Consider the following 27,643-nt stretch of genomic DNA (forward strand, 5'->3'; position numbering starts at 1 on the left):
ATATTTAACCCAGATAAATCAGCCAGTTTTCCCAGGTAAAGGGTGAGCCATAAAACGGCACTGTACCAGAAACAAATTCTGTGGTTACTAGGAATAAAGGCCAGGTCCAGATTCCTAGGCAGAGCTAGTTTTCATGTCTCTTCAACTCCCTTTCCAAGAAATTCCTGCCCTGCACATGGGACCAGCTTTCCCCTGCCACAGAGCCAATCTCAGGAACATGCAATTAGTGCAATAGCATATAGTGTTTCCAGCTTGTGATGTCCCTTCAGTGGCTAACATTTTTTCACCAGAGGGGGCAATAAAACAATTTTGTTTTTAAAATAAGATGAAAGAAGAGGGAGGGGATGGAAGTCACATTGGGTGAGCTAGTATGAGACATCTCAGGAACCTAAATGAGGGAATCTGACACCAGTTTCTTAAACTAAGTAATCTCTCCCTTGCTTAAAAAAATGCATATGGACCACCACAGCCCAGCTGCAAGTCCCGCAGTCCCACCCTTCTTCATGTGAAGAAAGTAGAAGAGAATAGGCAGCTTAGAACAGCAGTAATGGAACAGTAGAGACTTCCTGAAACAGAGCCTAGAAGCACGTCCAGAGAAGAATCAAAGAACATCTTGGTTGGAAGGGACCTCAGGAGTTTAATGGCAGGGAGGGGAAATAAGTTTTTCAAGTGATAATCTGCATTATATTCCACGGTGGTTATCACAAATCTAGTCCACATGCATAGGAGAACTTTTTTAGTTAGCAGTATCTGGAGGCGTGGCACCATGTGTGTGAACTAAGTATAAAGGGCAGAGTGGATCAATACTGCCCGTGATTCCATGTGGTGAAGCACAAGTCCCTGAGCTTAAAGCACTGCCCCTCCTGCGAGACCATCATACATCTCAACAGCCACGCAAGAGGCACTTCTGGACTGGTGAGAGATCTGCAGGTCCTTTTTGAAACAGACCCAGCATTTAAGGGACTAGTGCTTGAGGGCCTTCTTGCTGGGAGCAGTCCATACACCCAGACTCTGTTCCTGGGTCCCTGACTGCCAAACCTTTGGGGAACCAGAGATCCTCAAGGTTTGCACCAGATACACCATCAAAACTAACTGAGATGCTCTCCTCACCTCAAAGTGGCCTTGGTACCGAGGGAGAGTCAGGTCCAGCCAGATACTGAGCAGAAGAGGTGCAGAATGTCTACCCTAAGCTCTGACTCTAAGCCTCAGAAAAAGACATGGCTGTCAGACAGCAAAGGTACATCATAGCTGACTAAAAACTCCAAGCACTGCGGAAAGCACCAGTCAGGATGACCCAGATGTGCCATAGGTCTCACTTAGCGTGAGCCATGCTGGGACTGGGGAGCATAGCGTTAAATGGGGCGTGACCCAAGACTCCAACCCATACTGGTACAGTGACCATTGATACTAGCCCCCATGGCCTCCCATACTGTACAATGTTAACCTATAGGGTATGTTGGCCCCATAAGCACTCCCAGTTTGCCAAGGACCCAGCTTCCCTAGAGCAGTGTTTCTCAACCAGGGATACAGGTACCCCTGGCGGTATGCAGAGGTCTTCCAGAGTTGCACATTAATGAAATAGTCAAGCTGTCATAGTTCTTCCCGAAGCCTCACACAGGGAAGGCCAAGCAGAGGTTGCATACATTGGATACAAGAAAGGCCTTGCTGTTCTACTTGGACTAGGCCCTTCAGAAAATACCTTCATCTCTTGGTCGTTTATGGGAGCAGGGTTAGGGGACAAGCAGTGTTCACACAGAGAATATTCCAGTTGGATAGCCCAGTGTACCAATTCATGTTTTGAGTACCAGGGCACAGGCTACATCAGTGGCCTCTTTGGCAGGCATACCCCTCAGAGACATCTGTAGGCTGGCAACTTGATCTTCTGTGAACACATTCATGAAACATTATGCACAAGTGCAAGCAACCAGGCATGATGCTCTGTTTGGCAGGACTGTGCTGCAGTCCCTGTGGGAGTGAACTCCTTCTTCCTGCCTCTGGGAAGGTCTACTGTTTGGGAATTACCAGCAGTAGAATATGATATGGACAATCACTAAGAAGAAAAGGAGATTACTTACCTGTGCAGTAACGGATGTTCGAGATACATAGTTCATATATACATATCCCATGTATATGGACTACACATCTCAAAGAAAAAAAGAGGTTATTCACCCTATGTAATAACTGTAGCCCCCCATTCCGACAAGGGCACTTCACTTCATGTGAACATGCACCCCACATGACTTTGATCAGAGATTTTCCTTAGCAACGTCAGTTTGGCCCAAGCATGCACTGCTAATATTCTCAAGTCCTGCATGGAGACAAACCGTCCTCAGTTCCTTCTCCACTGCTAAGTGTCAGAAGGAATTCTGAAGCAGAGGGGAATGAGGGCGGGGGTAGTGGAGCACTCATAGGCAACACACATCTCAAAGAACCATAGTTGCTGCACAAGGCGAGTAACCTCTTTTTCTCTGAGTAGTGTCCCTATAGATGCTCCACTTCTGACGACTCCAAAGCAGTATCCTCATAAGGAGGAGGGAGCCTTGGAATTGAGTCTATAACTGAGGAAAGAACTGCACTGCCAACAGCCACATCAGATCTGGAGGCATTAACTAGAGCCTAGTGCTTGGAAAAGGTATGTACCGAGGACCATACAAATCTCAGATACTGGGAAATTTTTAAGTAAAGCCATAGATGTAGCCTGTGACCTTGTAGAATGAGATGACAATTCAGAAGGAGGTGGAATGCTGGCAGCACTGCAACATGCAGTAATACATCCTGAAATCTATTTTGGTAATAGTTGGATAGAAAGAAACAGGGGATGGATCCTTTGGTTACCTAATGTCTTGAAGTACAGAGCAGAGTTGCGGTACTGAGTAATATGCTTGTACCTGCAGGACAGTACCAAGAGTTTCAAGTGCTTTCCAGAAGCACCGAGACAGGTACTGGGAGAAGGGTTAAGTCCAACAATACTGATCTTCTGTTTGCGCTCTGGACATCTCCACCAGATGGTACTGGGGCTTTCTTAGAGGTATGGGATTTTCCCGCCTCACTAGTGTCAGAGGAGCCCTTCTCCTTTGTGGTACTGAGCCAAAAGGTTGAAGTCCCAGATGGTTGACCAGCTCAGATGGTTTTCAGGTAGATTCCTTAACAGGGGAGCTAGAGCTCCTCTTCTTGAGATCTTTAGAGGAGGTCTCTGAGGCCTTCTCTTTTCCAGAAGAGTGTTGCACCAAGGCTGATGAGGTGCTAGATACCCCCCACTGAAGTGCTAGAGGGTTCTCCTGGCCAGGCACCAAAGCAAGACAAAAGGAGCACTCCATCATTAACAATTGCAGCTTGATTTCCCAGTTCTTTCAAGCCCTGGATCTGAGGGTTAAACAGATGTTACATTTCTATAGGACGAGATTCTCCTAGGCAGCCAATGCACTTTAAGAGTGTGTCACCCACCATGACGGCCTCTACACGTGCAGCAACATTTAAACCCCAGTGAACTGGGCATACTCATCACAGGGAGGACCTCCCAGGAGGAAGTAAAACAAACAATATTCTAAATAACTAGTTTAACTAACTACAAACTAACTAACTTACTAACTAAAATGAACTAAGTTAGACCAAAGTCAGCAAGTAGCCAAGGCACGTACCATGAGGACGTGCTAAGCTGAGTCTGCGGCCAAGGCAGTTGAGAAGGAACTGAGGGCTGTTTGCCTGTGCAGCTTGATATAGTCTTGGTGTAGGGCACGAGAAGGTCAGCAGCGCATGTGTAGGCCAATTGGACACTGCTAATGAAAATCTATCAAAGGAGGCGCACCATGAAGAACATCCCCTACTGCTCAGGTAAGTAAATTACAGCTTTAAAATTTGTTATTGGTACATCTTTCAACTGCCATGCCACTAAGAGATAATAGTCATTGGAGCTGAGACTGGAACTTGGGTGTCCCCCGTGAATACCTTAGCCACTGAGGTACAGAGTCACTCTCACTCTCTCTCGCTCTCTCTGGACAAATAAATATTCAAGTGTTTTATACCAAGTAGAACAGCTTCAACAGGTGAGACTGAAAGACACCCAATGCCAACTACCTAATAATCTAATGGTTAGGTACTCACCTGGGAGAAAAGAGGCCTGGATTCAAGTGTCTGCTCCAGAGCAGAGATTTAAATCTAGGATACCCCCGGCTACTAGGCATAAAGGGGCATTGCAAACAACCTCCTCTGTGATTGGTGCATAAATCCCCCCGTGACTCTAGCCCCCAAAACACTGATGTTTTGATAATGTCAAAAAAAATTGTTTAGACATTTCTGGATTTCTTTTCATTTTGACGAACAATTTGCTGAAATGGACAAATTTGCTAAAACGTTTTGTTTCATCTTCAGTGAAAAAAAAAGTTTTACCTAAAAGATTCTGTCCAGCTCCAGTCAAGAGCTCGATTTGGTAGAGGATATGGCATTTTTCTTTACATTAACTTTTAAAAGCTTCTATACAGAGAAAATTATTTCATTCAACCTTACTATCACGGTTTAATTTATATAAAAAGAGTACATAAGTTACTACAGGGCCTGGAGATAAATTATGTACATAATTTTTTGCTTTTTGTGAAATTTGATTTATACTTTGTTGTTTATGCTATTGTATGTAAAAACCACAGAATTTATCGTTATGGTTATTAGGTTTATTCACATGATTAGTCTTTCATGTAATTCAACACTCCTGTTCTCTCTCGTTTGTTTTCAGAATCAGCTACAAATTTAACAACACAAAGCATATTTTTACCACTTACTCTGTCAATTATCTGTTTTATTGTATGAAGACGAATAATGCCAGAACTACGTTGGTCAGTACCAGCATCTCTTGGTTCACTTTCTGTTCAAGAGAACACAGTTAAAGTCATAATTTCTTAGCCACCTATTGGTCAATTACACAACCCTTTCTATGCTCCCCCATTAATATAAAATGGACCATCTCCTTCTCTAGCTCAAAATACTGGTTCAGACCTTATATAAGTTATAGTGCTGAAGATACATTTTTTTACTTAAAAATAATTCAGGAATTAAACTGTTAGTTCCCCAGTTTAGTTACAAAATTTGTTAGGTATTTACTAGGAGCTTCTGAATGTTTTTTGCAAGGTACTGAATTAAAAAAGGGACTGGGGGAGGGAGTCCTGAGGAAGCTCAGCATGTTACAGGATTGGGTCTATGATAGCATTAATAATAATAAATTGAGCTTGCATTCATTCAATGCACGTAATGTTCCTGAAGAGTCCTATAGCAAATTTGTATTACTTTACCTTTAAAATATCTGTATCAATCACTAGTTAACTGCGACTGAATGTAAGCCTTTTAGAGTGTTTCTGTAAACTGCTGACAATATAAAAGTGAGACTTTAAAACATTAATGGCTGCAGGAAATAGCAGCAAAGGCTAGCAAAAGAGATGATTATATAATTATAATTTTATATTAGTCTGATAAGCAAAGAGAGAAACTTACTTGCAACTTGATAAATATCTGGTTCTTCTCTTGCCAGTTTCTCTCGTGCAACATCAGCAATTGGTCCAAAGATGGTTACAGGCCTGAGAAAGCCAGCTGAAATAAGAAAAATCAAAGTAAATTGATTTAAATGTATTTTAGGATGCAGTTTTTTCCATCATGAAGATTAAAATTGAAGATTAAAGTTGAACTGAATCAGCAAATATTTTACTCTTTAAAAGGAAGCTACCTTCTCGAAGAACAACTCTTTCATATGCAGGAAACTTGGTCTGAACAGGTTGGGCAGAAAGATCTTCTCTGCTTTTTCGGAGATTTCTCTTTGAGCTGCGTAGACCTCGGAACCTCCAGAAATCTGCACGATCTCCGCCTGCTGTCTTTGGAAGTGTGTACTGTACACTAGCTAGTTGTTCAGCTCTAAGTGGGGAAGAGATTCCAAGGGTTACAAAAAAAAATTTGACAGAAAACCCCAACTCCATCAACAAACAAATCAGCTTTTGAAATAAGAAAAGGAGCATTAATGCATCCGATGAAGTGAGCTGTAGCTCACGAAAGCTTATGCTCTAATAAATTTGTTAGTCTCTAAGGTGCCACCGGTACTCCTTTTCTTATTGCGAATACAGACTAACACGGCTGCTACTCTGAAACCAGCTTTTGAAATGACATTGATTAACAAAGTTTAAACCTGAACACATTATAATGACAACAAGCTAAAGGACCACTGATCACCAAATGAGGGGCTCCCTAGGTTTCTCAGTACATCTTAAAGTAATTGCCTTTTGAATCCCCTTCTCCTGCCACGAGTGATCAATTAACACAGCTGATGCAACTACAGCAATTACTTAAGAAGTATGTACTTTTCAGAAAGTATTTATGGATTTGTAATTTTTTGGCGAGATATATGGTGCGTCTACTTTTGCTCTTCATTAATTTTAGGCCCTACCTAGACTAGGAAAAAAGATGACAGACTCCCCACTAGGCTTTAATTTCACCAGATTAGCACACGCTGAAATACAATTGCTTTGTCTTGACTAGAGTTTTAGAAGGTGTTAATTAAATTCAGTTAGCTAATTCAATCTGACATCACACCTCTAAGGCCTTGTCTGCACTAAGACTTACTCCCCCATCCTTGTGTTTCTCTTGCCTGGAAACAGGGAGAGACAATTACATGCGACTAGCCAATGGATTGTCCAAGGGCCACAGTTTGTGAACCTCTGTTCTAAACCAAACCCAAATGTAAGTTTGGGTACTCAAACTGGTTAAGTCTAACTGCAAATTATTTGGGGTGCTACAACTGTTTTTTCTTCAAAAATGTTAAGAAAGGTATAAAATGTCTGAACGACCAGGAGATTTTACTAAAACAGCATTAAATATATAAGAACTTGCACAAACTTGGGCCACAGATTTCACAATCATTGTACTAAACAGTTTCAAGATGCTACCTGTTTTTGTTGGGTATGATGCCTCTTTCCACCTCTTTGTGATTCTTGCCAATTCGAATAGCCAGCCAGGACCCAAGCTTGCCGTTGTACAAAGTATCCACCACCCGGAACACTTCACCTTTGTTGAAACTTAGCCCATAGGGAGATTCCTTTTCATATTCAAAATGAGTTCTGATATAGAAAGAATCTCCTACATCAGACTCAACAATGCGACGATAAACTGCAATAGAAGTTAGTTGAAGGACATTAAAGGATTCCTAATGCTCACAGCAGTTATATAAAAAGATTCTGAGCAGAAATCTTGCCTATCCTTAGTTCTCCATTTTAATTGTGAGGTATTTTGGAAATCCATAAGACTAAATCCCCACATATCAGCATGTGGAATGTATGTGGAATTCACATACAATCCATATCACATTACTGTGATGCATTCAGAAACGGTTGGTATCCTCCTTGAATTCACAGTACTTATACTATTTGTCTTTTTTCCTACGAGTTCAAAACTGGATTTAGTGAATTTTGCATATCAAGCCATATGGACAGCACTAGAATCAGAGATCACCTATTACAGAACGGATGAACTTTTGAGTTTCCTCATTGTCCAGCCACTGTTTTTCAGCCATTATTTAGACGTAGTCTACGCACATTTGTACTGATATAAAACTCTTTCAGTTAGGGTTGTGTGGTTTAAATACAAAACAAAAACAAAACAAAAAAAACAAACAGTTATAGCAGTACAACCCCATTCACTTGGAAAAGGATTGAGACCACAGACTTGTTTCAAAACTAGATACTGAACTATTCTCAGATAATGAATCTATCACAACTGTACAATCTCTACTGCATTTGAAATAGTGACCTAAAAATGAAAGGCTTCACATTACCAACCTTCTTGAGTTGCCACTCCCCAGGGCAAACAGTTATCAAAGGTTAGCTATACTGTCTCTATCTGGTCTCAAAAAGCCAGCCAAGCACCTTGTCCTTATATTTGAGGAAACTACTTACCGTCCTTTTTCTTCTGTGCCAAAATTGTCACCTCTTCTCCTTTAGGGAGATCAAGCAGAAAAAGCACTGCTTCCTCTCTGATGATATTTGTGAAGTCTACATTATTTACCTGGCATCAATACAATAACGGTTTTGAATTACTACACAATGTAGCAAAACATATACATGCATTGTGAAACATACATTTCACATAAATGAAGTTTTTCACAACAAATTAATTTTAGAGTTGTTTATCCAGTTAAATACAACTTAACTGCATGAACTTCAAGAAGCTTTTTGCATATATTTCTCAGAATAAGTTAAAAATATTGCTATTTAACAAAAATATGCAGTACCTGCAGAGTACAAACTGAACAGACTTTATCGAGTACTTCTAGGTCACGGATGATCATGGATGATCTAGAAGTACCAGAGATTTCAAAAGGCCATATGTTTAGATTATTACAGATGGAGGAGCTTCTTAGGATGTGTCTCCATGGGGAGTTAAACCGGATTGATTTAACAGGTGTTTCTTAACATGCAATATGCAAGTCACACTAATGGCAGACATATAGGATGGCTGCCTCCTCTTTCAATTTGCATTGTGTTCACATGACTGTGGCTTGCCGTGTACTAACTGTGTGGCATTCTCAGAAGGTATCCCATGGTCCTTTGCTTTGCTATTTAGCAATCTACAATTCTTCTGGCTGTGCACTGCAGGATGCATAAGGGAAGCCAGGCAGATTCCAATTTTTTTAAAAAAATCTCGTATCTCCATCATCTCCACACCAAACTCCCTTTCTGGGCAGGCTAGTACCATTTTTGAATTGCCCTCAGCCAGCATGGTTCCAACAATGCTCTTCACCTCTATGCTGGCAACTGTAAACACAGAGAGGCTGCTTGTACTGTATTTCAGCTCTAGTAGCCAGTTGACTTTGGTTTTGGACTTTGCCTTCTGCACCAAGAAGCAGATGATGTGGCAGCAGCAGGCGCTTAAGCATCAACAGAAGCAGCAGAATGAAGAAGAAGAGCGTGACATCCAGCAAATGCTACTACAGGGACTGTTGCTGGAGCAACTTCGCACCGTACAGTACTGTCTCTGGACTCAGAAAAATCAGCATCAACTGGTGGAAAAGGTTTATTCTGCAGACCTGGGATGACCAGCAGCGGCAAGTGAATTTCAGAATGGCTAAGACAACCTTTTTGTGTTTAAGTAGTTCCGAAAGTGCAGGAGCAGCATGCCAACTTGCGGTGCTTCATACCTGTCAAAAAGCAGGTCACCATTGCCACATAGAATCTAGCCAACCCCAAATGCGACCAGTCCATAACCAACCAATTCAGAGCAGGGAGATCGACTGTTGGAGCCACTGTCATGCAGATGTGCGACGCCATGGATAAAGTACCGTTTCATTGGATTATAAAGCTTAATAATGCTCAGGAGATTGATGGCTTTGTATGCATGGGTTCCCAAACTGTATTGGGGCAACTGAGGAGACCTCTGTGCTTATTATTTCAACTTGACCCCCAACTCACCTGACAAGGGCTTAGAGTTTATAAATAGAAAGGGGTTTTTCTCCATGGTGCTACAAGGGCTGATTGACATCCGTCGTGTTGGCGAGGCTTGAAGCTATACAGAGCATTAGATGGCTCAAAAGGGCTGAGCTCAGTATCTTGTGCTATCCAGGGGGTACAGAACAAGGCTAGGTCCTGGTTTGGAGCACTGCCTTGCCTGCTGCACTGGCGGCAGCAGCAAGCACTGCATCAAAGCATTCTGGCTCTGTATTGCCCCCAGGAGTTTTCTCTGCATCCCCATCTTTCTCAACAGTGTCTTTTGCTGTGGTAACACTGTCCCTGGCCACAGCAAGATCCATTTCTTTATTACTCTCTGATCTAAAGTACAATCTCCATCTCTCCGTTGATTTCAGGGTTTTATGAGGAGTCTGCAATGAGGTCAGCGGACATTACACACTGGATTAACTCAACTTAATCCGGTTTATACCCCCTATAAAGACAAACATTTAGATTAGTTGTCCGAATTTGTTTCACATGGTTTTCCTTTATGGTTGCCCTTACTCCTTGTTATCTAATCTTTAAGTATATTTGAACATTTGAGTTCTGATCATCAACATTAGGTAGTCTATGATTAGCACATGCAGTTAAAACATGTTTCTTTAAAGTTTAATCAGTTCAATTTCAAAACTAAGTTTTGAAGGTACTTGTAGGTCTATCCTTTTCCCCCACAAAAGTCCATAAACAGCAGATGAGGCCCAAATGTCTTGCTTTTGAAAATAGACTGAAGTACAAAAACCCTTGTAAAATTGAATGAGAACTAAAAATTCCACATTTTAAACTTTGTCATCAATATGAAAGAATACGAAGAAATTACTTTTCTAGAAACAACATGACATAGTGGCATTAAGAGAGTTTTACTAATCCATGTGGGAAAAACCCCACATTTACACAATTTACCATATATTCTGCAAATTATATATAAGGGGTTGGTCTGGGTCTCTAATGGTATACTTTTAATACCATGTGTGATACCAAAGTTTTAATCTATTCACTAACTGAGCTAACTGCAGGGTAAATAAGGCACATTCTTCTTTTGTTCAAAAACGTGTGTTGGAAGCAGTGCTCTGAAATAGGGGAGTGGATGATTGGGCAATAAACTCCTCTGGACATGCTACTCATCTAGTTTTGCAAAATGCCTAGAAATCTATGAATGAAAGATGCTAAGTGCTACATGCTGATTATTATTTTTTTATATGATAAAGATATTTATACACACTTTTTAGTTAACAGTTTAATAGCCAGTTAGTTAAACAATTATTGGTCCAATCAAACTAGGAAATTTGGGAGCCATAATTTACCAGTGATCTAGTAGGAACAGTTGAAGCTGCAAGAATTTTTACCATCGTCTAACCCCATTCAGGGTAGGCAAAGATAAAACAGTATACACTAAAAAGGTAATATGTACCAAAATTCTGTTGCATTACTGAACAGATTCTATGTATGAAAGATTTTGACCTACCCTGAGAATTTGATCTCCTTCTTCTAATCCTTCTTTCGCTGCAGGGCTGTCCTCCAGAACACCAGCTACAAATATGCCTACATCATTGCCACCAGCCAACCGCAAGCCCACGCTGTCTCCTTTTTTGAATTTTACCAGCTTCATGCTTGGCCTGTAGGTTTATAACACATTCCAATTAACAGACATACAACAGTTGAATATGTGGTCATAGATTAGCAGCTGTAGAGTTGCACCTGCAGAGAATTTGTTCATTATTTCAATTTGACATCATTGTATCCATGCTATTTCTTTCAGCAACACACTAACTATAATAGCATAATATTCTTCTCATCAGCTGAGATTTTGAAAATAATGGTAATAGTCACTTGCTTAAGATATTTTGTTGTTTGCTTTAATATATTAATTTATATAAATCGCATTTTAAATAGACTGCTTCATAATTTAAGGGGCTTTTTGTTTGTTTTTAACAGTCAACCTTCCCTTGGAAGTTTACAACTGAATTGTTATTTCTCTCTTTTTTTTTTTTTTTTTTTTTTTTTTTTTGGACATAGCACACAATTATAGGGTTCTCCTGAATGCAGGACTGTTTTTTCTTAAAAGAGAAGAAAAGCAGTGTTTGGGAGAGAACCAAAACAGTTATTAAATAATATCTATAAAGTGATTGGTAAGTTTCAAAATTACTAAGTATGTAATAACTGTTAACAAAGCATCCAAAGCTCACAGATGAGCCTCAACTCCCCCACTCCTAATACTTATAAACAGATTAGAAATGTATGTTAAGACAAAGCCCTACATGTCCGCATGCAGCCATAATACTCATTTACTTAATGAAAGCTTCGTCTGCTCAAGGACTGTGGTATCAGGTTCAAATAAAGAACTTTGAATTACATTACCGAAGTACTCCATCTTCATGAGTTGAATTGGGTAAAGGACCATCCGATGGACTGACTGGTAAATCTACATCTGGCTGTCCAGCTTGAGCATACACTGGCTTTGGCTCTTAAGAAACAAAAACAAAAAGCCCAACTTGCCATGCTATTAATTCTTTAAAGGCTGTGTAACCAGTACAGTTTAACTCATCCTTGAAAAATTGTCATCATGAAAATCTACCAGCTCAGGAACAAAATTCTTCCACACACCACAAGTGTCAGTAATGAAAACAACTCTCTTGTACTGACTGAGTAAGATTACTCCTCTTGGGTGAGTAGACTTAAGGCTGGTTTAATTACTGCTTTTTTTTTTTTTTTTTTAAATTTCCCATTGTACTTTGGTAACGTCTGTTGAAATTTTAAAACATGCAGAATACACCATAGATAAATACATGACTCCTGTGAACTATGCTCACAGGAAGCCTTGCATATTCAGAAAAATGACAAAAACGTTGGGCCCACTTCTGCCATTACTTAAACTGGCTTCACCCATGTAACTAGGGGCAGAGCTGGGCCCTTTGAATCTGCATATTCTGAGTATTTATGCAGTTATACATTTTAACAGCTTAAGAGAAATCATGCTGTAGATATGAAGTAGCGCAAATTCCTACTGAGCATTCATTAGGAGGCAGCAGGCATAACTTGGCATTTTACCATATTTACCTGGCAGAGGTGGAGTTTGTTTTTCGTTTCTTTCAATTATAGCCTCTTCCATGATTTTAGAAACAGGGATATCATCTGCATTCTTTACAGGTGTAGAGACAGCTCCTGGTTTTGATATTCTCTCATCTTCTCTGCTCCGGAGACTATACATCAGAAAAACAAAACATACGGCATTTAGTTTGTACGCCATACTACCTCACAGTATTATTGTGAGCCCACCATTTCTGCATTTCAGGTCAAACTGATTTGCTACCAGATTCATCCCCAAATAATCTGCATAGTGGGAGCTCTCCACATGTAGATCCCTGGAAAAGGGAGGGCAAGGTAGAATAGAGTGCTCTTTTCACTGCCCCATGTCCTTCCTGTGCCTTGTGTGAATAGTCTTCCATGCTAAGTTCAGAAGCAGGAATGGAGATGGGAGCAAGTGATGTGCTGTTCTCTGACACTTTTCCCTGTGGAGTCTAGTGATTTCTGAGCAAAACCCCAGGATTTACCATGACTCTTTGGACCCCTCCTGTGGTTGCTGACTCAGCAGGGATTGAGGAACTCAGCCAATAGCAGCCCTTGGAAAGGAGGTTTCCCTTCCCTCTAGATCCCTCGAGGTTGCGAAAGAGTAGCCTTCAAAATCCACAGCTATTCTAAATTCTTTCCACTTAAGATTGGTGCAATGGAGAAAAAAAGTGAGTGCCTGCCTCCCATACCAGCTCTATACTTCATGTTCCTTCACTGAAAACAGGACTAGCCTCATGAATTTTCTGCTCCAGAATGTATCTACATATGCTTACAGCATGCAACATCTAAAGAGAATGTGACGCAAGTACAACAGCATTCCTTGCTCAAAAGTCTCTGGAGAGTGAACCTGGGACCTCTAGATCTAAAACCATCAGCACTTCCATTGTTTGAGCTAGAGGACCAGGTACTTTAGCAAAGAGGCAGTAACAAACTCAAATCTGTATACATGAACAGAACCTCAGTGGGTTGTACAAGCATGCGGTACACTATAATTATGTGAGAATGGTAGCCGTATAGTCACAGACGAGATTCAAAATATACATAGGCTTAAAAGAAGTATACCACAAACTTACAACTACTTCCTAAAAATCTTTCATGTCAGAACTCCTGGCACTTATGAATTTCAGATACTTTCTACTTACTATGGCAAATCACAATCAGCATTGATGAACAGTTTAATCAATCGCTGCACTAAACAAACCAGAACTCCAAAACATATTCATTATAAAAAAGCATTAGTTTATAAGATGTTCAAACTCTGCTAAAGTAGCAAATACACATGCATATAAAAATAAAATTAACAGAAGATACTGCATAACTTTTTACTTTTATTTCTATCACCTTGTGTGTCAATAACAATGCAGTGAGTGTTCTGAAGGAATTATATATTTGCCAGGCATTAAAGGATACTGAATTTGACATTATTAGGCAACACTTGTTTCCTTGATGACCCCGAACTGCTCAGTTACTTCTTTCTGAAGAGCCACTAGGAAGGACTTTGTGTAGAAAGAGTCCTTGGTTAAGTATACTATACAAGATAGCACAACACGATTAGATGGTTTTCCGTTTGGATCTCTCTCTCTAACATGGACAGATGTATTCTGAAAGATGCCACATTTCTTAAAATACTAGTATTTCCAGAAGCTAGATGGAGCTATTGGACAGTAACTTGTATTTGCATCCTTTTAAAAAAAAATTATATCTACTGATACACATTACACACAGCAACACTTATTTTAGTTATACTAAAATTATTACTTCAAAGCTGTGTATTAATTATAATGATGGGAAACAAGACTTTTTTTTAGTCAGAGTCTCTAATGGAACTAAGCCTATACCAAAAGATAAAACCACTGAATTTATAAACATGGGTGGCATGTGCTTTCTCTGGCAGTACTAAGTAGCTGGCATCAGAAGCAAGGTTTACACATTCTGCTGAACTAAGAACATAAGAATGGCCATACTGGGTCAGACCAAAGGTCCATCCAGCCCAGTATCCTGTCTGCCGACAGTGGCCAATGCCAGGTACCCCAGAGGGAGTGAACCTAACCGGTAATGATCAAGTGATCTCTCTCCTGCCATCCAGCTCCACTTTCTGACAAACAGAGGCTAGGGACACCATTCCTTACCCATCCTGGCTAATAGCCATTAATGGACTCCATGAATTTATCCAGTTCTCTTTTAAACCCTGTTATAGTCCGAGCCTTCACAACCTCCTCAGGCAAGGAGTTCCACAGGACTGTGCGCTGAGTGAAGAAGAACTTCCTTTTATTTGTTTTAAACCTGCTACCCATTAATTTCATTTTGTGGTCCCTAGTTCTTATTGCATGGAAACAAGTAAATAACTTTTCCTTATTCACTTTCTCCACACCACTCATGATTTTATATACCTCTATCATATCCCCCCTTAAATCTCCTCTTTTCCAAGCTGAAAAGTCCTAGCCTCTTTAATCTCTCCTCATATGGGACCCGCTCCAAACCCCTAATCATTTTTGTTGCCCTTTTCTGAACCTTTTCTAATGCCAGTATATCTTTTCTGAGATGCGGAGACTACATCTGTACGCAATATTCAAGATGGGGGCGTACCGTGGATTTATATAATGGAAATAAGATATTCTCCATCTTATTCTTTATCCCTTTTTTAATGATTCCAAACATCCCGTTTGCTTTTTTGACTGCTGCTGCACAGTGCATGGATGTCCTCAGAGAACTATCCACAATGACTCCAAGATGGCTTTCCTGATTAGTTGTAGCTAAATTAGCCCCCATCATATTGTATGTATAGTTGGGGTTATTTTTTCCCAATGTTCATTACTTTACATTTATCCACATTACATTTCATTTGCCATTTTGTTGCCAAATCACTTAGTTTTGTGAGATCTTTTTGAAGTTCTTCACAGTCTGCTTTGGTCTTTAGTATGACCTGCAAACTTTGCCACCTCACTGTTTACCCCTTTCTCCAGATCATTTATGAATAAGTTGAATAGGATTGGTCCTAGGACTGACCCTTGGGGAACAACACTAGTTACGCCTCTCAATTCTGAAAATTTACCATTTACTCCTACTCTTTGTTCCCCGTCTTTTACCCAGTTCTCAATCCATGAAAGGATCTTCCCTCTTATCCCATGACAACTTAATTTACTTACAAGCCTTTGGTGAGGGACCTTGTCAAAGGCTTTCCGGAAATCTAAGTACACTATGTCCACTGGATCTCCCTTGTCCATGTTTGTTGACCCCTTCAAAGAACTCTAATAGATTAGTAAGACATGATTTCCCCTTTACAGAAACCATGTTGACTTTTGCCCAACAATTTATGTTTTTCTTTGTGTCTAACAATTTTATTCTTAACTATTGTTTCAACAAATTTGCCCAGTACTGACAGACTTACTAGTCTGTAATTGCCAGGATCACCTCAAGAGCCCTTTTTAAATATTGGTATTACATTAGCTATTTTCCAGTCATTGGGTACAGAAGCTGATTTAAAGAACAGGTTACAAACCATAGTTAATAGTTCCGCAATTTCATATTTGAGTTCTTCAGAACTCTTGAGTGAATGCCATCTGGTCCCAGTGACTTGTTACTGTTAAGTTTGTCAATTAATTCCAAAACCTCCTCTAATGACACTTCAATCTGTGACAATTCCTCAGATTTGTGACCTACAAAGGATGGCTCAGGACCTAGTACCACCATTCACTGATGTGTTGCTACTCAGTATAAGCCATTAGAATTGAATACAGTGCCTGCTAGAGCCATTTTCCAATATGAGTGCCTCAAGTTGGGCACCTAATTAAAAATAGCCTGCTTTTCAAAATGCTGATAATTCACAAATCTGACTGCAATCAATGGGAGATACAGATGCTCATCACCTTTGCAAGCCTGGCCAATTATACTTAGATACTAAAAAAATAGCTAAAAAGAAGCTGTACTTTAGGCATCCACATTTGAAAATTTTGGTCTTTGAACTTGAATTTACACAAATCTTTTTCTATAAAATAATTTTAGAACACTTATCTGACTCTCCTTTTCTCATAATGGTATTCACATTGAATACATTTCTACTTTTTTCTTGGTGGTAATTTGGTACTCGTGAAAGTGAGACTAGTATCATTGGCTTGAGCAAAGACTGGGAGCAGGCACTGCAAGTTTTCCCACCTTGTGCTGCATAAGTAATATATTAAACTTCTTCTGCAAAACCTTTGCTATTCCGTTTCCAGCATACATGTCCCATTGGACAGTGATTTTAGGATGTGGACAAATGACTGTCTTTTCGCTTCTCAGCTATGCTAAGATTTGAATCTTTGTTCCCTAGAAATAAAATGCCAGTTCCCAATTAAATATATGGGCATATTTGAATGTGTGTATGAAACAAGAAAAAACTTTTAAAAGCTGAGGAAACTGAGAAATGAAAATAACTTGCATGATAATGTGGCCCAGAACTAGTTTTTCATATTTCTGGACATTGAATAGTAGTTAATGATGTTCTTCAATATAATTTTATTTTGGTACAGCATTTTTCATATAATCACTATCCCCAAATGGTTTTCTTCTTGCAATATTACTATTTCTGATATTTTACATTAGTTAATTCTGATCTTCGGCCACTTCTACATGCAACCTGAGGACTTTGTATTTTCACATTCTTTCATGTTAGTATCCTTTACTGATATTCTTGCTTAAATGTAATTGCTATTTTTAATTAGTGCAGCTCAAATATTTAATAAATAAGTTTTAAAAAAGTTGAGGCAGCACTGAATAAAAAGGAATAGAGTTTCTAACAGCAAATTCCCCCAACTACTCCCCTTTTGATTTTTCCTTGTATTATAAATATTAGTCAATTTATGTGCAAGCTAACTCTTTATACAGGGATTCTCATGACTGCTTGTTTTCATTCTAGCCACTGGTCTGTCTCATCACACCTTCTAAATTACAGAACACAACAGAGGACTTCAATCAACATATATGGATGGGTAAAAATAACATATTTCTACAATTGTTCTGTCAAAAATGGGTGGCGGGGCGGGAGGGGGAGGAGAGAGAGAGAGAGAGAGAGAAAAGAATCCCAGGTTTTCAACTCCTATGGTACAAGTCTCATTGCAATAGGCAATGATTTATTATAGAATGTTTTATCAGAATTCTAAAAAAAAAGTTATTTCCCACCTCCTACAAATTAGTGGCTATACACACACAATTCAGGAATCTGATTTAATGAAGGTTTCATTTGAGCTTTTCAGTTGACTGCAGGTATGTTATCCTAAACTCTCAAAAAAAGATATTATTCAACTTTCCTACTATTAAGTATTTTACATATTTATGTATAAGCATTATTTATATAGCCGTATTAGTAACAGGATAACATGAAGTTTATACTCTAGACACTACCCCTCTGGTAAGACAAACGATTATGTAAAGCCTGTCTCATATATATATTTATTAGAAATGACTCTGCAGTACTACTTAGGGGCTTCATGTCACTCTGGTATCCTTCACTTGGGCAGCCAATCTCTAATTAATGAAAAGAAGTGTTTAAGCGTTCACTGTCATTCTCTAAACTAGAGGAGGATAGAAACATTAGGACACCACGTATAGGAAAAAAAAGTATCACAAAGATGTGACAACAAAACGCATGAATTGTGTGTTTATGATGTTCACAATCAAAATTCAAAAATCAAAGTTGCTTCATAGCATGTATAAACTTAAACATCATAAATATTTTGAAGAACAGCCATTGTTAAAAGACTTTAGACAAAGTCATTCAGGGTCACTTGCTATCACATGGACACCATTTTTTGAATTAAAATCTTTATGTATTACATAATAAAAGTTTTCTTAAAAGCACATTTCAAATTATGGAACTTTAAAGCCATGAAGGATGCTAGCATGTATCATCTTTTATAACATCAACCACTCAGTGGAATTATAGTCTTGTAATACAAACTTGGCTTTATTATTTTAGGATCCCGGGTATCTGACAGTCAAGCAGTTTGAATACTCAAAAAGAAAAGGAGTACTTGTGGCACCTTAGAGACTAACAAATTTATTTGAGCATAAGCATAAGTTTGAATAGTGACACACATTATAGCCAAAGCATTGAGAAACCTAGAGACAGTGAAAGATTTCTTCTGTGTTAATGTTATTATATTCTTTTGCCCTTCTCTTATGGCTTGTCTACACTTAAAACGCTGCTGCAGCACAGTTACGCTGTTGTAATGTTTAAGTGAAAATGCTGCTAATACTGACAGGAGGACTTCTCCCATCACCGTAGATACTCCTCCTTCCCAAGAGGTGGTAGCTAGGTCGATGAAAGAATTCTCCCATCGACCTAGCACTGTCTACACCAGGTATTAGGTCAGTTTAACTGCTTTGCTCAGAGTTGGATTTTTCACACCCTGAATGACAATTATACCAACCTAATTTCCTAGTATAGACCAGGCCATTCAATTCATCAGGAAGATTTGCCTTAAAAGAGTCAGAGCAGAAACAAAAATTGTAGTAGCAACTACAATGAGCAGATTTAAAGTCAGACTGAATTTAAAAAAAAAAAGAGTGGACAGTTTTCCAGAACAAACATGGAATAACCAAAATATATGCACTAAAAGATATCAGACCTGATTCTCCTGTATGTTAGTCCAGTTTTACCACAGTGTAACTGTAATCATCTAGTAACACAGGCATAAAACATGGAGTAATGCAGTGGTGAATCATGCCAATTATCTACTTATGCAATTACTCAATTCACATTACTCACTCTTAAGACTCCAATATTCATGCACTTTTTAAAAACATCTTCATTTTATTTCAGTAAAAAGTTTTATTTCAAAATCTAAAACTGTATTTTAACATGGCAGTAAATGGTGCTTCACTTGCAGTTCAGGTCATTCTCCCTCTCGCTTCCAATTTTTAGTTCTCATCACCTGGACAATGATTAGAGATTTAGATTTTTTCATCCACATGAAATCAGAAAGAGAAGTCGAGAGAAACAAAAGCTTCAATGTAGTGTGGTAAGGAAATGGGAAAAGTAGAGGTCAAAAACAACCTAACAGGTCAATCCTATAAACACTGCTTGAATTAGTCCCACAGAGCTCAATGTCACCATAAAAGCCTAGGAGTAAGTTATTTGAAGGAGGAGATCTTAAATAAGGAAACCAAAAGAAAAAGAGCGTGTGGAAATTGAATGTAGAAATCTACATTTATTTTTCATTTACTTTGAAGTCTTAACATAGTATAGCAAGGATTACCAACCATTTCAAAGTTACATGATCATTTATTTCACAATGTTTAGAAAGAGTCATTCTAGAATCCTAACACATCAGGTTGAGTAGTATGCTGGGATATCACCAGTATTCTGGTGGTTCTAGCTTTGCCTTCAATCTCATGCCTAAAATTACCAGAGATGGATTAATACTCTTTAATGAAACACTCCCAGTCTTTTCATACTGCTGAAATTATCCATTAAGATCATTTTCTACATTTTAAGATACACCAATTTAAAGAAATAAAAGGTTTCATTTAATTCATAGATTTAAGGCCAGAAGGCATTATTATCATAATATATTCTGATAGGATTACACAGGACATAGAATTTCATCCAAGAATTCCTGTCCATAGCCCAAAAAATTATAGTTGAACTACAATATATACTTTAGAAAGGCATCTAGTCTTAATTTAAAGATGGAAATTATGGCAAATTTACCACACCCTTAGTAAACTGTTCCAGTGTGGTTAATTATCCTCACTGTTAAAAACTGGAGTTTCACTTCCCGTGTATATTTTTCCAACTTTAACTTCAAGCTATTGGATCCTGTTATCATTTTGGTTTGCTAGATTAAAAACTCCTTTAGCTCTCTTAACATAGATCACTTCTCTCTGCGTAAGTATTTAGACTATGATCGAGTCACTGCAACCTCTCTTTTTTATAAGCTAAACAGCATGACCTCATCAAGTCTTTCATTGTAAAGCATGCTCTCTTAGAAAAACTATAGAGTAGATAAGAGCTAACATTGTTTTAAAAGCATGGCAACAGAACTGGACACACAATTCCAGTAGTGATCTAAACACTGCCATATACAAAAAGGAATATATCACTCTTCTCCTACTCTATGTTCTCCATTTATACATTCAAGGTTTGTGTTAACCCCTGTTGCCACAGCACTGCAGTGGGAGCTCATACATAGTTGGTTACCTACAACGATCCCTACATTTCTTTTTAGAAGAAATGCCAATATTCTTTTCACTATAGATCTTGCATCTCTTTTTCACCCACTTTACTTTCTACACACTGCTAGGCATCCAAGATAGTGAATGGGAATGGTGGGAATCCTAAAGTAGATAAGGCCTCCAGAGTCAGTTTCATTTTACACTAAAAGGTTTTGTAATTCATTGCTTTTAGAAATGTAGCTCTGAAATCTAGCAAAGTCAATAGGTTGAGCTTCGCTATATTTAATCATCCAGTAAACTTTAAGACTTGCCTACACTACAGAGTCTTGGTCAACATAGCTATACTGACAGAGCCCCCTCGTGTAGATGTAGCATAAGCCAGCAGGACCACGACTCCTGCTGGCATAGCTATATCACCTCCTCAAGTGACATTAGCTATGCTGACAGAAGCACTCTGTCGGCACAGTTGCACATGATACTAGGGGTTTTGCTGGCATAACTGTGTTGGAGGGCAAGAGTGTCCACCCCCTCCCACCACCACTACCCGTACCCCCACACACACTCCTACTTGACAGAGATATGCTGGCAAAATTTTGTAGTGTAAACCATGGCTATGTTAGTCATACCTGGAGTAATTCTCCAAGGTAACAGTGAACTTGACTCTTCAGAAGAGGAAAGACAGATTGTAAAATTCTCACATTCTTAGTAAGGTATTTAGTATCCTGTACTGTTATGTCAATTACAAAATTTCCAGAAGATCCAGTACATTGGAAGAAAGCAATTGAAGCCTAAATAGGAAAAAGATGTTCATTTTAAATGACAGGAAACAAATTATGGCTGGAGCTAAAAGAAAAAAATATAAAATAGCACTAGGGTTTGTTTTTTTCAAATTTATAGTAAGCACTTTGAATTTCATCCTGCAAGAAGATAGCATCAAATAACTTGCTATGACTTTGTTTTTAAAATGAAAATCTTGTGAAAAATTACAGCTGCATTTCCCATGAGTCATCAAAGGTGTTAGTTATTTTGCTGTGTATGTGTTCTGACAGTATTGCTTTTACTTCTAACATCTGTGCTGTGTCAGGGAGAGTTTTTTTTAGTATGCTTAACACTGAGGCATTTTTAAATAACCTTCAGTCACAAAACAAAGTCAGCTTCATGTTAGTTTCATCAATGGACTGCTCTTAAACCATGAAATTTGTTTAAGAAATAACTGACAAAGGAAAAAAAAGTTTGTGACATGTAAGAACAAGAAAATGTTTCATGAGTTTATACACAAACTCTTGAAGTATGATTGACATTTAGCCCCTGTCCACTCTAGTGCTTTTAGTATTTTAAAACAATTTACTTCTTGAGATGATAGATGGTTCGGCACGAAAGAGACAAGCGTTTTTTGAAGAGCACCTCAATGTAGATTATAGTTTTGTCCTGACATGCACAGTATGCCAGTTTCAGTGGGGCATTTTGGATGCTAACAGAAGAATGGAAGGAAAATCTGTTGTGTTCTACAGAATAAATATTTGACTTTTGGAATGAAAGCCATCTTCATTCTTGGTACAACTTCATCCTTATGGAAAATGCCCTGTTACCATCTACTAGTAAGAACCTTTCTTGCTGAGGCAATTCCAATCATAATACTTTAAAAACAAAAAAGAGAGATACTTAGACTGATTTAAAAAGATGCTGCTTTGGGGAATAATACTAAATTAAGGTCCAAAACAGAATTATTCCACTTGGCGTAAGGTAAACAGATGCTACTCTGAGAAGCCTTTCAATGTCTGAGGGTAAGGCAGTTCCGTGCTTGCCTGCTGTCTCTGGTATGCTGGATACGGCAGCCACTTGAAATTGCAAAATGAGAGGCTTACAGCTTGTAAAAGTTAAAGTTGTTCCACATGAACTCCAAAATATATGCTTGGCTCGTCTTGTCTGTCGCCTTTACACAAGGCTTTAAATCTAGATCAAGTCTTTGAATAGGTCCTGTTTGTAAAATTCTTTGAACCTGAGGTCATTTGAATAATTTTGTTTCACCTGGTGCCTCTTCAATACCATGAAGCTAGATTCTCCTTTGCTCTGGGTTGGTATCATAGAATATCAGGGTTGGAAGGGACCTCAGGAGGTTATCTAGTCCAACCCCCTGTTCAAAGCAAGACCAATCCCCAATTTTACCCCAGATCCCTAAATGGCCCCCGCAAGCATTGAACTCACAACCCTGGGTTTACCAGGCCAATGCTCAAACCACTGAGCTATCCCGTGTGTGGAAGGCAGCCAGTGATAGAAAAATGGCTTCTTGTAGCAATGCTGTGGATTTTGTACTTCTCTGTTGATACAAGCTAAAGCAGAGGAATCACCAATACATAATAATAGGTAAAAGTTGATGATAGGACATACTTAGTTTTTCTAAGCTTGAGCCAATTGATATTTGAAGCTCCTTGCCCCTCGAAGATCCTTGCCCCATATGAGATTTCCCCATCCCTTGAGAAAGACATTGGTTATCACCACAGTTCTGATATTTCTGTGACCATCCAAGTATCTGCTGATTTCCAGCCACCAGGACAGATTTTGATACTACATTGGATACTTAAATTAGTGAAGATAGGGACATGGTGAGAGATCAGGAAAACCAAAAACTACTGGAGAAGATGTGAACAGAACCTTGCCAAAGCAAGAAGTTAACACAGGATACTATTATTCCCAGTAAAAACATCAGAGTCCTGATTGATATGGCAAGATAACTGAGTATCTATATATATAGCATATACCAGCTTCTGAATCCTATCTTTGAGAGACCAATGCTGCGTAGCTTAGTATCTATGATAGCTGCCAAATGTAAAACAGAATCTGTGAGAGTCATTTGGGGTTGAGGACAAAACTATGTTGTTCTATAATCTGGGCAATGAGGCAAGTTGCTTTTGGTTTCTTTTTCAGAAAGGGTGTGCTGATGAACAGGTTGTTGGGAGAGGGGAACACAAATTTCCTCCTTCCTAAGAAGGATCACAGATAACGAGCCCTTTGATAGGGATCCTTGGGTGGTTACTGGGCCAAAGGGTAAAGCAGTGTACTAATAAGGCTGCCCATTGTAAAATAAGTTGGAAGTATTCCCTGTATGTATGATGTACGGAAAAAAGTGTACATATGAATTCTATAAATTAATGCTGAAACTTTGGCTTTTGACTGCAAAGTCAGTTAACTCAGGCTTTCCTTCAGCTAGCCTGAGGAAGGGGGAGACTGCCATTGCTTGGGTGGCAGGGGGAACGAAGGCCCTCCCTCTCCACTGTGTCCCGGCCCACGGCCCTAAGGGTAGCGGAGGGATCTGCCAACCGTGTCAGCGGGGATACAAGCCGCAACATGCTGACTCACCCTCTGCCAGCGTTGCAGCCAGACAGGGGTCTACCACCCCTGGGCCACTTCCACTCTCCCCCTCCAAGGGTACCTACTGATCCGCTGAGGTAGGGTGATCAAGGAGGGGCCTCAGTTGCCAGCAGAAGCTCTGCCGGGGTTGGGCCAATTGGCAGTCTGAGCCAGTTGTCTGCTTCCTGTGGGGCCGGGTCGTCGGGGTACAGGTGGTTCAGGCCAGTCATCTGCACTCTACGGGCCTCCTGCCACCTCCCAGCGCAAGTGCTCAGAGGATGCACTGTCCCCTCCAGTGACTGGGGCCCCACTGAGCTTCTGGGTCCAGTCTTTATACTTCTGGCACTGACTCTTGGCTTCCGGGGTGGAGCTAGTGGTAGGGATCTGCCCAAGAGGAGGTGGAGCCAGCCTCTTTCTCCGTGTCTGGGGAGGGCCAATCCACCTCACAAGGAGGCTAAGGGCTTTCCTAAGGAATCTCCTTTTTCCTCAAGCCTCTGAATCTAGACCATCCACTTCAAACACCTCCTGGGACATTTAGCTGAACAGGAGCTAAAGAAATGTCATGATTTGTAACAGGGCCTGAATTCTCTTTTTGAACTCTTGTATGCTAACAAAGTCTTCTATGACTCCTCTTCAACTGCCTTCTGAAAAGAAGATTCACTGAAGTGCCTGCCCGTCCCATATACTTAGAGGTGACCAGGACCTGCTTGGCTTCAAAATTGGCCTTCCATGACGACTTTAGCCAGAGCTTGTGATGTGATGTGGAATTGTATCATTACCCTTGCAGCAAATCTGAAGCTGTCAAGAGAAGCATCCATTACAAAAGCCACTGCTTACGAAAACTTAATTTGGCAAACAGCCTACAGGATTTCCTGATCTTGAAAGAACAGTGTCCAACAGGAAGTCATCAAGGCACACACAGCTCTTATGAATTAAGCAGATGCAGAAGAGGCAGCTGCTAAGATCGCTTCAGAGTTCCTTCTGAGGAAGGACTTAATTCTTCTGAGAGTCTGGTCCTTAGAGAAGAAGTCACCATCTAAATGAATCAATTGTCTTAAACAACGAAAGAGCTACTTCAATTTTTGGTAGGGTAAGTTGGTCAAGATTTGGTTTTATGGACATAATAGTGCTCCTTAGCCACCCTCTTGTTTTTTTGTTGGGTTTCCTACTCTGTCAATGCTACTTACATCCTCAAGTGCTGCATGCAAGAAGATATAGTTTTCAAATCTGATATGAAGTACTTGCAAGTGGCCTCACTCTCCTTTCTACCCACTTTCTCAAATGCTGCTGCGTCCTCCTCCAAGATTTCATCCAGAGGGAAGCCAAACCACACAACCAACCTTAAGAAGTGTTTCAAACCATATTTTATCTAACAGCTTGTTCTGAATTTCCTCAGATATTTTGATTCAAAAATCTGAAAGCTGCCCTACTCCCCAGGAAGGACAAACCAAGGGATCCTTTCTGGATCTTTTCTTTTTTCTTATTTTTGTAAATTTCTTAGAGGATTCTCTCTCACAGGAATTCGAGGAAGATGTGGAATAGTCTGTACATCTCTTGCTCTTGCACTAACTGAGCTTTACAGATGGATTCTGTGGAGGAGTGACCATTGTGGTTATAGTCTGAAGATGAATACTACGGTTTGGTTACAGGGTCACTTCTCTTACTCTTTTTAGAGGAAGAAAGAACAGAAATATATCACCTGCATATGGAAGCCTTTTTAGAGACTACCTTGTTTTTACTTCTTTTCTCAGGATCTAAAGGAATGTGGTCCTTAGATGACCCAGGAAGGGAAGGCTTTCTAGGTAGGCAGGGGCCCAGGTCCATCTCGTTCTTGATGATAGTGCCCCTACATTAGGATGTTTGCTAATGTTCCCAAGAGCAGTCACAAAAGTGCTGAGGAACCCTGAAGCAGGTAATGATATGGAGAACCCTGAGTATTCATGGAAAATAGGCCCAATGGCCTGTGATGGAATATTAGATGGGGTTGGATCTGAGTTATTACAGAAAATTCTTTCCTGGGTATCTGGCTGGTGAACCTTGCCCATATGCTCAGGGTTTAGCTGATCACCATATTTGGGGTTGGGAAGGAATTTTCCTCCAGGGCAGATTGGAAGAGGCCCTGGAGGTTTTTCACCTTCCTCTGTAGCATGGGGCACGGGTCACGGGTCACTTGCTGGAGGATTCTCTGCTCCTTGAAGTCTTTAAACCACAATTTGAGGACTTCAATAGCTCAGACATAGGTGAGAAATGTATCGCAGGAGTGGGTGGGTGAGATTCTGTGGCCTGCATCGTGTAGCAGGTTCAGACTAGATGATCATTATGGTCCCTTCTGACCTTAGTATCTATGAATCTATTGGAGAACCAGCCAGTAGACACACTAACCCTGACCCCTGGAGGGGTGAGGCAAAAATTGTAAGCCCTAGACAGCTCCTTATTGGCTGCCTGGATGTCATATGAGCTATCGTAGCTCTCACTACTCTTTTGGTGGGGGTTACAGTTAGTTGGAGTGGTACAAGTTAGCGGAGGCCTCAGTCTGAGGCCATCTTAGCATCCTTTCCCCACTGGTATGATGGCAGGTTTCTTGTGCTTGGGAGTGCTCCTCTTTGCGCCCAGCCAGAGCAATCACAAGCATGTCATCTAGTGTAGGGAAATGCATCAGTCCCACAGGGAAGGGAGGGACAATCATCTATCCTCTTTGTTCCTTCTATGATCCCCCAGAGGTCTCACAGATGCATGTAGATGGGTGGAGAATATTCCTCTAGGCCATGGAGAAATGAAAGATGGGGTGACATGGTCCCTGCAGAAGACAAACAAGATCCCATATAAGCATCCCTCAAAGGGAGCTAAGCTGGCCTTTCTGCTTGTGCTTCTTTTTTCACTATTGCAGCACGGGGACATTAGTCCTGAACAGACAGGAGAAGGAAATACGGGAGAAAAATCTTCTCCAGAGCTTTTTCTAGCTAACATATAGCCCAACCTACTCAAACCTAATTTAAGATTTTGAAGCGTTTTTTAATTCCTCTGGGCAGGTAATTTGGTTGAGGCTGTTGACAGCTGCTGGAGGCAGAATACAATTGATAGGGTCCTCAGGAGCATGGTCACTTCAAATATCTCCTGCCGGAGAAGTCTGCTTCTGCCTCTAAACAAGGTACAAACAAACAAAAGATCTGCTGTAACGTACCAGTAGATCCTCCCTGTGAAAATGAAAAGTGCATTTCTGCAATATTCATGTGTAAGCAAAGGGCTATAAAATGAAGTTTAAGATCTCCAATCATTACATCATACCAAATACACTTAAACATTATAAATGCAACATTTCTACTTACCTGGCAAGACACAGGTTCATGTGTTTTACTCTATTTCATGACCTAATGATAAACAGTGCTCAGACTCCTCAGACTCCCTGCTCTTAGGTGTTTGTAGTTTTATCATCTAATTCAAGAGAAGTTTCAATCCCCGAGTTGGTGTTTTGGCAAGGAATAAGTTTTGTTTCTTTTTCTTTTTTTTTTTTTTTTTTTTTTTTAAAATAACTACAGGAATTTAATAAAATGTCATCTATATACTTTCCTTACAGTAACCACTTCCTGAAACATCTTCTCATTGCA

General features: G+C 39.9%; 1 protein-coding gene across 13 annotated transcripts in view; it reads right to left on the reverse strand.

Annotated features, from left to right (window-relative positions):
• The window catches only part of TJP1 (tight junction protein 1), a 308,480-nt gene that overhangs the window by 41,753 nt on the left and 239,084 nt on the right, over positions 1–27,643 (reverse strand). For all 13 annotated transcript variants that reach the window (XM_038418328.1, XM_038418329.2, XM_038418327.1 and 10 more), the window contains 8 exons: positions 12,525–12,667; positions 11,826–11,931; positions 10,933–11,083; positions 7,923–8,031; positions 6,918–7,137; positions 5,708–5,892; positions 5,479–5,574; positions 4,773–4,855 (listed from right to left, as the gene is read on the reverse strand). In XM_038418328.1, coding sequence (XP_038274256.1) covers positions 4,773–4,855; positions 5,479–5,574; positions 5,708–5,892; positions 6,918–7,137; positions 7,923–8,031; positions 10,933–11,083; positions 11,826–11,931; positions 12,525–12,667 — 1,093 coding nt within the window. The remainder of the gene's footprint in view (positions 1–4,772; positions 4,856–5,478; positions 5,575–5,707; positions 5,893–6,917; positions 7,138–7,922; positions 8,032–10,932; positions 11,084–11,825; positions 11,932–12,524; positions 12,668–27,643) is intronic.

The sequence above is a fragment of the Dermochelys coriacea genome, chromosome 10 (genome assembly GCF_009764565.3).
Source record: "Dermochelys coriacea isolate rDerCor1 chromosome 10, rDerCor1.pri.v4, whole genome shotgun sequence".
NCBI classification, from domain to species: Eukaryota; Metazoa; Chordata; order Testudines; family Dermochelyidae; genus Dermochelys; species Dermochelys coriacea.